At 40.3% G+C, this 12,187-nt stretch overlaps 1 protein-coding gene across 5 annotated transcripts in view; it reads left to right on the forward strand.

Annotated features, from left to right (window-relative positions):
• Tpk1 (thiamin pyrophosphokinase 1) overlaps positions 1-11,701 on the forward strand; it is a 328,195-nt gene extending 316,494 nt beyond the window's left edge. For 2 of the 5 annotated variants that reach the window (XM_021164683.2, XM_021164682.3), the window contains one exon: positions 9,505-11,692. In XM_021164683.2, the coding sequence (XP_021020342.1) occupies positions 9,505-9,623 (119 nt within the window). In that variant the 3' untranslated portion in view covers positions 9,624-11,692. Of the gene's footprint in view, positions 1-9,504 lie in introns of all 5 variants that reach the window. The other 3 variants (XM_085840651.1, XM_085840653.1, XM_085840652.1) reach the window with 3 other exon arrangements.
• Positions 11,702-12,187: the final 486 nt, after the last annotated feature.

Below are 12,187 nucleotides of genomic sequence, written 5' to 3' on the forward strand. Positions count from 1 at the left end.
CCGGCCAGATCAGCGCCGGGGTAGCGGGAGCACAGGGTTGCCTGACACCCGCCAGCTACCCACGACCCCCGCCGCAGGATTTTGGGACTGCTGGTGAGTGGAACACAGCTTCTGCTCCAATCCAATTGCGCGGGACCTGAGACTGCATTAGTTAGGGAAGCAGAAACCGGCCTGAGTAGGGCCACAGGCCTCATCCGGCCAGATCAGCACCGGGGTAGCGGGAGCGCAGGGTTGCCTGACACCCGCCAGCTACCCACGACCCCCGCCTCAGGATTTTGGGACTGCTGGTGAGTGGAACACAGCTTCTGTTCCAGTCCAATCACGCGGGACCTGAGACTGCTCTGGTTGGGGAGAGAGAAATCCGGCCTACATAGGGCCACAACCCTCTTCTGGTCAGAAAAGCACCGGGGCAGCTGGGGCGCAGGGTCTGCTGACACTCACCAGCTACCCACAACACCCACCACAGGATCTTAAGACTTCTGGAGAGTGGAACACAGCTTCTGCTCCAATCCAATTGCACGCGGGACCAGAGACTGCATTAGTTAGGGAAGCAGAAAAACGGCCTGTGTAGGACCACAGGCCTCTTCCGGCTGGACCAGCACCGGGGTACCATCAGCTACCCACGACCCCCGCCACAGGATTTAGAGACTGCTGGTGAGTGGAACACAGCTTCTGCTCCAATCTTTAAACAGTGACAACGATAACAACTAACCCCAGAGATTACCAGATGGCGAAAGGTAAACGTAATAATCTTACTAACAGAAACCAAGACCACTCACCATCATCAGAACCCAGCACCCCCACTTCGCCCAGTCCAGGGCACCCCAACACACCGGAAAAGCTAGACACGGATTTAAAAGCATATCTCCTGATAATGATAGAGAACTTCAAGAAGGACTTTAATAACACACTTAAAGAAATGCAGGAGAACACTGCTAAACAGGCAGAAGACAATAAAGAGAAAGCACAAAAATCCCTTAAAGAATTGCAGGAGAACACTGCTAAAGAGTTACAAATCCTTAAAGAAAAACACGATAACATAATCAAACAGGTAGAAGTCCTTACAGAAAAACAGGAAAACACATCCAAACAGATGATGGAAATGAACAAAACCATACTAGACCTAAAAAGGGAAGTAGACACAATAAAGAAAACCCAAAATGAGGCAACACTGGAGATAGAAACCCTAGGAAAGAAATCTGGAACCATAGATACGAGCATCAGCAACAGAATACAAGAGATGGAAGAGAGAATCTCAGGTGCAGAAGATTCCATAGAGAACATCGGCACAACAATCAAGGAAAATGTAAAATGCAAAAAGATCCTAACTCAAAACATCCAAGAAATACAGGACGCAATGAGAAGACCAAACCTACGGATAATAGGAGTGGATGAGAATGAAGATTTTCAACTCAAAGGACCAGCAAACATCTTCAACAAAATTATAGAAGAAAACTTCCCAAATCTAAAGAAAGAGATGCCCATGAACATACAAGAAGCCTACAGAACTCCAAATAGACTGGACCAGAAAAGAAATACCTCCCGACACATAATAATCAGAGCAACAAATGCTCTAAATAAAGATAGAATACTAAAAGCAGTAAGAGAAAAAGGCCAAGTAACATATAAAGGCAAGCCTATCAGAATTACACCAGATTTTTCACCAGAGACTATGAAAGCCAGAAGATCCTGGACGGATGTTATACAGACACTAAAAGAACACAAATTCCAGCCCAGGCTACTATACCCAGCCAAACTCTCAATTAACATAGATGGAGAAACCAAAGTATTCCACGACAAAACCAAATTCACACATTATCTCTCCACGAATCCAGCCCTTCAAAGGATAATAACAGAAAAAAACCAATACAAGGACAGGAACCACGCCCTAGAAACAACAAGAAGGTAATCCCTCAACAAACCTAAAAGAAGACAGCCACAAGAACAAAATGCCAACTTTAACAACAAAAATAACAGGAAACAACAATTACTTTTCCTTAATATCTCTTAATATCAATGGACTCAACTCCCCGATAAAAAGACATAGACTAACAAACTGGCTACACAAACAAGACCCAACATTTTGCTGCTTACAGGAAACTCATCTCAGAGAAAAGGATAGACACTACCTCAGAATGAAAGGCTGGAAAACAATTTTCCAAGCAAATGGCATGAAGAAACAAGCTGGAGTAGCCATTCTAATATCTGATAAGATTGACTTCCAACCCAAAGTCATTAAAAAAGACAGGGAGGGACACTTCATACTCATCAAAGGTAAAATCCTCCAAAGGAACTATCAATCCTGAATATCTATGCTCCAAATACAAAGGCAGCCACATTCATTAAAGAAACTTTAGTAAAGCTCAAAGCACACATTGCACCTCATACAATAATAGTGGGAGACTTCAACACACCACTTTCACCAATGGACAGATCATGGAAACAGAAACTAAACAGGGACACAGTGAAACTAAGAGAAATTATGAATCAAATGGATCTGGCAGATATCTACAGAACATTCTATCCTAAAACAAAAGGATATACCTTCTTCTCAGCACCTCATGGTACCTTCTCCAAAATTGACCACATAATTGGTCACAAAGCAGGCCTCAACAGATATAAAAATATTGAAATTGTCCCATGCATCCTATCAGATCACCATGGACTAAGGCTGATCTTCAATAACAAAATAAATAATAGAAAGCCAACCTTCACGTGGAAACTGAACAACACTCTTCTCAATGATACCTTGGTCAAGGAAGGAATAAAGAAAGAAATTAAGGACTTTTTAGAGTTCAATGAAAATGAAGCCACAACATACCCAAACTTATGGGACGCAATGAAAGCATTTCTAAGAGGAAAACTCATATCTCTGAGTGCCTCCAAAAGGAAACTAGAGAGAGCACACATTAGCAGCTTGACAACACACCTAAAAGCACTAGAACAAAAGGAAGCAAATTCACCCAAGAGGAGTAGACGGCAGGAAATAATCAAACTCAGGGGTGAAATCAACCAAGTGGAAACAAGAAAAACTATTCAAAGAATCAACCAATCAAGGAGCTGGTTCTTTGAGAAAATCAACAAGATAGATAAACCCTTAGCCAGACTCACTAGAGGGCACAGGGAAAGCATCCTAATTAACAAAATCAGAAATGAAAAAGGAGACATAACAACAGATCCTGAAGACATCCAAAACACCATCAGATCCTTCTACCAAAGTCTATACTCAACAAAACTGGAGAACCTGGATGAAATGGAGAAGTTCCTAGACAGATACCAGGTACCAAAGTTGAATCAAGATCAGGTTAATGATCTAAACAGCCCTATATCCCCCAAAGAAATAGAAGCAGTCATTAATAGTCTCCCAACTAAAAAAAGCCCAGGACCAGATGGGTTTAGTGCAGAGTTCTATCAGACCTTCAAAGAAGATCTAATCCCAGTTCTTCACAAACTATTCCACAAAATAGAAACAGAAGGTACTCTACCCAACTCATTCTATGAAGCCACAATTACTCTGATACCTAAACCACAAAAAGACCCAACAAAGATAGAAAACTTCAGACCAATATCCCTTATGAATATTGATGCAAAAATCCTCAATAAAGTTCTTGCTAACCGAATCCAAGAACACATCAAAACAATCATCCATCCTGACCAAGTAGGTTTCATCCCAGGGATGCAGGGATGGTTCAATATACGGAAATCCATCAACGTAATCCAGTATATAAACAAACTCAAAGACAAAAACCACATGGTCATCTCCTTAGATGCGGAAAAAGCATTTGACAAGATCCAACACCCATTCATGATAAAAGTCTTGGAAAGATCAGGAATTCAAGGCCCATACCTAAACATGATAAAAGCAATCTACAGCAAACCAGTAGCCAACATCAAAGTAAATGGTGAGAAGCTTGAAGCAATCCCTCTAAAATCAGGGACTAGACAAGGCTGTCCACTTTCTCCATACCTATTCAACATTGTACTTGAAGTCCTAGCCAGAGCAATTCGACAACAAAAGGAGATCAAAGGGATACAAATTGGAAAAGATGAAGTCAAAATATCACTTTTTGCAGATGATATGATAGTATATATAAGTGACCCTAAAAATTCCACCAGAGAACTCCTAAGCCTGATAAACAGCTTCGGTGAAGTAGCTGGATATAAAATTAACTCAAACAAATCAATGGCCTTTCTCTACACAAAGAATAAACAGGCTGAGAAAGAAATTAGGGAAACAACACCCTTCTCAATAGTCACAAATAATATAAAATATCTTGGCGTGACTCTAACTAAGGAAGTGAAAGATCTGTATAATAAAAACTTCAAGTCTCTGAAGAAAGAAATTCTAGAAGATCTCAGAAGATGGAAAGATCTCCCATGCTCATGGATTGGCAGGATCTACATTGTAAAAATGGCTATCTTGCCAAAAGCAATCTACAGATTCAATGCAATCCCCATCAAAATTCCAAATCAATTCTTCAACGAATTAGAAAGTGCAATCTGCAAATTCATCTGGAATAACAAAAAACCTAGGATAGCAAAAACTCTTCTCAAGGATAAAAGAACCTCTGGCGGAATCACCATGCCGGACCTAAAGCTCTACTACAGAGCAATTGTGATAAAAACTGCATGGTACTGGTATAGTGACAGACAAATAGACCAATGGAATAGAATTGAAGACCCAGAAATGAACCCACACACCTATGGTCACTTGATCTTCGACAAGGGAGCTAAAAACATCCAGTGGAAGAAAGACAGCATTTTCAACAAATGGTGCTGGCACAACTGGTTGTTAACATGTAGAAGAATGCGAATCGATCCATTCCTATCTCCTTGTACTAAGGTCAAGTCTAAGTGGATCAAGGAACTTCACATAAAACCAGAGACACTGAAACTTATAGAGGAGAAAGTGGGGAAAAGCCTTGAAGATATGGGCACAGGGGAAAAATTCCTGAATAGAACAGTAATGGCTTGTGCTGTAAGATCGAGAATTGACAAGTGGGACCTCATGAAACTACAAAGCTTCTGCAAGGCTAAAGACACCATCAATAAGACAAAAAAACCACCAACAGATTGGGAAAGGATCTTCACCTATCCTAAATCAGATAAGGGACTAATATCCAATATATATAAAGAACTCAAGAAGGTGGACTCCAGAAAATCAAATAACCCCATTAAAAAATGGGGCTCAGAACTGAACAAAGAATTCTCACTTGAGGAATACCGAATGGCAGAGAAGCACCTGAAAAAATGTTCAACATCCTTAATCATCAGGGAAATGCAAATCAAAACAACCCTGAGATTCCACCTCACACCAGTCAGAATGGCTAAGATCAAAAATTCAGGTGACAGCAGATGCTGGCGAGGATGTGGAGAAAGAGGAACACTCCTCCATTGTTGGTGGGATTGCAAGCTTGTACAACCACTCTGGAAATCAGTCTGGCGGTTCCTCAGAAAATTGGACATAGTACTACCGGAGGATCCAGCAATACCTCTCCTGGGCATATATCCAGAAGATGTCCCAACCGGTAAAAAGGACACATGCTCCACTATGTTCATAGCAGCCCTATTTATAATAGCCAGAAGCTGGAAAGAACCCAGATGTCCCTCAACAGAGGAATGGATACAGAAATTATGGTACATTTACACAATGGAGTACTACTCAGCTATTAAAAAGAATGAATTTATGAAATTCCTAGCCAAATGGATGGACCTGGAGGGCATCATCTTGAGTGAAGTAACACAATCACAAAAGAACTCACACAATATGTATTCATTGATAAGTGGATATTAGCCCAAAACTTAGGATACCCAAGATATAAGATACAATTTGATAAACGCATGAAACTCAAGAAGAATGAAGACCAAAGTGTGGACACTGTGCACCTTCTTAGAATTGGGAACAAAACACCCAGGGAAGGAGTTACAGAGACAAAGTTCGTAGCTGTGATGAAAGGATGGACCATTTAGAGACTGCTGTATCCAGGGATCCGTCCCATAATCAGCTTCTAAACGCTGACACCATTGCATACACTAGCAAGATTTTGCTGAAAGGACCCAAATATAGCTGTCTCTTGTGAGACGATGCCGGGGCCTAGCAAACACAGGAGTGGATGTTCACAGTCAGCTATTGGATGTATCACAGGGCTCCCAATGGAGAAGCTAGAGAAAGTACCCAAGGAGCTAAAGGGATCTGCAACCCTATTGTTGGAACAACATGATGTACTAACCAGAACCCTGGAGCTCTTGTCTCTAGCTGCATATGTATCGAAAGATGGCCTAGTCAGCCATCAATGGAAAGAGAGGCCCATTGGACTTGCAAACTTTATATGCCCCAATATAGGGGAATGCCAGGGCCAAAAGAATGGGAATGGGTGGGTAGGGAAGTGGGGGGCGCTATGGGGGACTTTTGGGATAGTATTGGAAATGTAATTGAGGAAAATATGTAATAAAAATATAAAAAAAAAAAGAGGAAAAAAAAATTAATCACTACACTACATAAGATATGAAGTTAACATTAGCTTGTGTGTACATGGTGTTAAAAATGACTTGAGATCTAGCCTCAAGGTAACATTATTTATTCATATACTCTAAAATCTGAAACATTTATAATGGTATGTGTCACAGATCAGGGAGGTGCTCCACCTCTTCTGTATTCCAAGATTGAATCCTCAGATATTTGTGAGTGAAGAGACTCCAGTTATAACCCAAAGTGTCTCTCAATTTTTTTTCTGTAAAGATTTTATTGTGGTATTCAAAATAATGATTTTCTTTGAATTATATAGTAAATTTGTTGGGTTTTTAAAAGAGTTTTATTAGTATATATTGATAATATATAGTGATGAGTTTCACTATAACATGGCTACATGGGTATAATTTATTTTAATCATATTCTCCCATACTTTTTCTTAATCCCTTCTAGCCCCTCCATTACCCTCCTCCTCCCAGTTAGTCCCCTTTCTCCTTTCCTGTCATCTGTGCCTGTGAGAGAGAGAGAGTGTGTGAGATTGAGTTTAATTAGATTACTGACATAGACATACGGAGAGGCAGTGGGCAGAAGGCAGGGCCCAGAAGACACAATCCCACATCCTTCCTCCAGCTCTTACCTTCTAACCACCCCTTCTTCCACGAAGTTCCCTGAGCGTAGGGTCAGGAAAGTAGGAGGGTGGAGGATGACACAGATGTCCCATCATGGGCTGAGCATTCAAACATCCCTTCATTCTCAGCACTTTGACCGATTAAGAGCTCTGCAGTAACCACCACCCATTTCAGAAGGAAGCTTCTGTGACCAAAGGAATCAGAAACGCTAGCCTATGGCTCAGACTAAGTATGAGAAGGATTTCATGTGCACAGGATGCCCATTTAGCAGCTCCCACTCAGGCCTAGGACATTGTCAGCTTAAATGGACTGTCCTTTTTCAGTTTATTCATGTTAGTTTCTACTTTCAGTTCAATTTCTGTAAACTGGGACATTATCTCACACACTCAGTGCAGGAAAAGCCAATATTATAGGATAAAACCTACCTTACAGTTGTCTTGCTCACTAAACTGTTTTCTGAAAAGGCCTCATTTCTATGTGTTCTAATACAGCCAGTTCAATTTTTCCATTTGAAAACTAATTAGGATATATCATATCTTACAAAAACAAATATACATGATATGGTTTCCTACCTCTGAAAGCCTGGAATTCTTAGCACTCTGAAAATCAGAAAGGAATTCATGCACAGCTATCAACCACAGCAACAATTTTATGCTATTATCCTTTGAGCTCAGTTAAAACGAGGATTTTCATCTAATTGGTTTTTAGACTTAAAACATATGCTGTCACTGAGCAGTATCCCAGCACTCAGGAGGCAGAGGCAGGCAGATATTTGAGGCCAAGGCTAGCCTGGTCTACAGAGTGAGTTCCAGAACTGTCTGGACAAAAACAAAAGCAAACAAACAAAAAAACCCATGTTTTGTTAATTTCAGGTGACTGTGTGTGTACTTAATTCTTCACTATAGAGATTCTAAAGCACTCTTTTTTGCCTTTGTGATTAATTAAATGATATCAAAAGTTTGTATAGCCCCAAAACAAAGTTTGTAAAAATTTGTACCCCTAGTCCTGGGCTGAGTCTAACAAAGCAGTTTGGGGGAAAGCAGTCTTATTGGTAAGCAAGATTATCATTATTATTATTATCATTATTATTATCATTTGGAGTTAGCAAGTGTACCACTGTAACCCCACCATGACTCCCACTCAAACCACACCATGTAACCCTGTCTGAATCTGCAAATACTGATGTGTATTTGTCCCCATCATTCATGAACTATATCTCAGAAAGCTTTAGTTGAAGAGACAGGAGCTTCTCCCAGTGTACTGCATGTTCCAGTAGTATTCATAGGAAGGTCACTCTGCATTCCTGGACAGTCCTACCTGGTGGCTTCTCCTTTGCATTAGGAAAGATGTTGACAGCTACAAAAAGGAAATAACAAATTTTAATAAAGAAAAATCAGCTGCAGTAGTAATGTTGACAATACATTGACTTTGCATGTCCAAGATGTCCTCTGGAAGATAGCAGGCCCCCTCTAGTGGAGAGTGAGCCTTCTAAGGGAACTGTTCCCATCAAGCACTGAACTTCAGAGTTAGATTTTAAAAGAAAGGGCAGTTTCTGCTTTATGTCTCTTTATGTTTCTCTTCACATTTTAACCATGAAAAGCCTGTTAATCAAAGGACATTTGCAAGAGAGCGCTTTGACATCACATTGATGAAATGAAGTGCTGTGAATAAGAACCTTGTGCCCAGGTGCTAACTTGTTAGGAAATAAAATGCACATTTACATGTGTATGCCTGTGAAGTTGATAAATATACAAACTAACTGCATGACTCAAACTTACTCTTTGACTCCCATAGTGAAGTGCTTGAAGGGCAATCTTATCCCTTGCCTTCATATTGAGCCAAGTATGTAACTTGTACAATATTGCACAGCTGAAAGTCGCTTTGACCTTTGTGTTCCCATTAGCTTTCCAGAACATAAGCCATGCTCACCATGGCATATGATACGAAAATAACCACCCAAACCCCATGCTTTTTGGGGTACCTAGTTTTCTGTCCCCTATGACTAGTACTGTGCCTTATAGAGTTTAGTGGATTTATAAAATTTTATTTCAGTACCAACAAAAAATAAAACTATCCCAGGCAAGCAAGAAAGTAAATGGCACATGACAGATATGTGTTTTGAGTTTAGAATTAGTAAAGAAAAAGAGGGGGATGCTAATGAAATTTATTATCAATAGTAATGTATAGCCCCAAACAGTAAATAATAGTGTCAAGTTGTGAGAAGGCTAGGCAGGGAACACTGTAGAAGTTGTTGCTTTGAGAACCCTACACCATGGGTTTCCCCCATTCTGCTTCTGTATAACTTCTATCAAAGTATGTGATCAACTGTGTTATGGTAGTTATTGACAAACTTGGTATACACTGTGAAAAGTTTCTTTTCACTAATCTGTTTCCTTTCTCCCACAGCAAATGATGTTCTTGGCTTTGGAACACTGGTCAGTACTTCTAACACCTATGATGGGTCCGGCCTTGTCACTGTGGAAACTGACCACCCACTCCTCTGGACCATGGCCATCAAGAGCTAACCTACAGTGCAGCATCCATCTTGTACCTGTGCCTTCCCTTACCTGCCAACTGGTTCATTGCTCAGCATGAACAGCCACATAGGTGTGCAGAAATGTAAACTTCTCCATGGGGAACCATGAGCTATCAAGGTGTTGGGGTTAAGGTATAGCTGAGTGGCAGAGCACTTGCTGCGCATGTACAAGGCCTTGGGTTCAACCCTCCACACCACAAAATAAAGATGGTGGTGTTTAAAGATCCCAGGTAATGCTATAAATGATATCTCAATGTTATATTGAGGGAAAAATTATGGTCTATCAAAGCAAATAAGCTGTATTATATGGCTAATATAGCTAATGTGGATCATTACATTATATAATTCAGTTTTGATCATTTTAATTTAATTAATCAGTCCATTTACCTTAAAATTCTTTTTTTTAATTTTGAAGCACCAGAAGCTGTATTGTGTTGCTTTGGAATCTGGCACTTCCTTAAGTGCCTGACAACAAGGGCCGTCTCCTCTGAGTAGCTCCTAACATCTGACTCCGGTCTGTAATGTACAGTATCTCCCCGAGTGCTGTGATTGAATGGCACCAGTTCACTTTGACATCATCTTTTCAAAGATAAGAATCATTGACTTAATTGTTAGGTTTAAAAGCAAGCAGCTACATGGGCTTCGGGTAAATGAGAAATGGCAATTCAGGATTCACTCAAACATTAACCCCTGAAAACTTGAAAGCACGCTCTCTGAGCTCTAGGAATGTCGGTGCCCTTATGAAAATTGTGACACACTCAAAAGCTTTGGCCTGAGGAATCGATCATAAGCCTGAAAATTCAGTCACTTTTAACCTATTTCTCACTAGGGGCAGGAGAGATGTCTCAGTGGTTAGGGGCACTAGCTACTCTTCCAGAGGTCTTGAATTCAGTTCCCACCAACTACATGGTAGCTGGCAACCATCTATAATGGAATCCGATACCCTCTTATGGAATGCAAGTGTACATGCAGATAGAATACTCATAAACATAAAAATAAATAAATTTGGAGGGAAAACACACTTCACACTAAAAAACAAAATATTAATTCAGGGACCATATCTACTGACATCACCAGAAAATTAGTGTGGCTATGGAGATAAATGAATACCACTTGCTGAGGAATTGACACCTGAAGCCTGTTTCTGCATTCCAGTCCACACAGCGTGCTCTCTCTGCTGTATGGTGGGAGGAAGTAATCACTGAGTGTGTGAAAGAACCACAGGTATAAACTCTAAATGCTAACGTGTTGCAGGTGTAGAGTAAATAACACAGTCCCTGACTTAGCCTAAGCTTGCTGGTGCATTCAAACTTACTCATGTTTCTTTCATGAGCTCCCCCCTCATCTTCCTACCCTGTCTTGTCCCATTTCTTAAACCGTGTCTTGCCAAACAAACCATGATTTAAGGCAACCTGCCTACCTTGTTGCATTTATCCAATAACTATATTACTGTCTTCTTGGTGCTACAACAGTATGAAGCTTAAAACAAATAGAGGAAGAAAAGGGATCAGTTGAATCAATACCAAGTTCTTAACAGAAATAGTTAGAATCATTGTTATTATTTTATGCAAATATATGATTCTGAAATCTGAATGTCAAATAAAAAGTTATCAATGTGCATGTCTGTAGTTGGTTTCTCAGAAATGTTTAATGTTATCGCTTGTAATTCAATATGACTAATCTTTCAAAATCATTGTTTCTGTTCAAAAGGTGAATTACTATGTGTATTTTATAATTAAAATCTCAGATCTAACTTCAGATAACAATGCTGTAGTATTAAGTTCTTCCTCGAACCTTTTCCATGGATATAGAGACCAGATCATCTCTAGACAACCTGGACCAATGATTTATATTTCATTACTTAAGACTCCTCTTGCTCTAGCTATAAAAAGAAGAATTACATGGCTTACCTTACCATTCTTCACTTTGTAAAAATTAGAAAAGAGAAAAATAAAGATAATTTGCATCCTGGGTGTCTAATTGCTGGAGAAAAGGAGCCAGTAGAGAGCTACTGTCTTCTGGGGTAGAGAAGATAAAGAGAAGTTGTAGAGGAAGACATTTGAGAAACAGGAAGAGATGGGGCCAGACACTTGAAGAGCACATTGATGACAGTCCCATGACTAGGATCATCTGCATCTTCATAGTTTAAATGCAGACCTCAGAGGCCCCATGTATCTCTTCCATTCCCAACAGACAGACGCTAGTCTGCCAGGAGAGAGGAGCAGCCAAGATCCTTCACTGACTCATTTAACTCAGAACCTCCAGCAGGAAAGCCTGTGCAGAGCGTCTAGTTGCTGCCTCAAACAATACGTGCACAACTGAAATTAGGAGGGGAAAGGAGATAGGGCCAAAGCCGGAGTGCACAGCATCCTCCTTTCCCACCACTCTATACTACTGCAAAGTAGAGGCTCCGCCATGTCTCCAGCTTCCACTATGCAGACTGCTAATATATTCATAACTAGAAGCATATTCATTACATGCAAAAGACATATGTCCATCATTCAAAGTATTTACTGTCTTACAGTCAAAGAGTACATGTCTTGTTTAACCTGA

The sequence above is a fragment of the Mus caroli genome, unplaced genomic scaffold (genome assembly GCF_978045245.1).
Source record: "Mus caroli unplaced genomic scaffold, Mus_caroli_1 scaffold_7, whole genome shotgun sequence".
In the NCBI taxonomy this organism is placed as follows: Eukaryota; Metazoa; Chordata; class Mammalia; order Rodentia; family Muridae; genus Mus; species Mus caroli.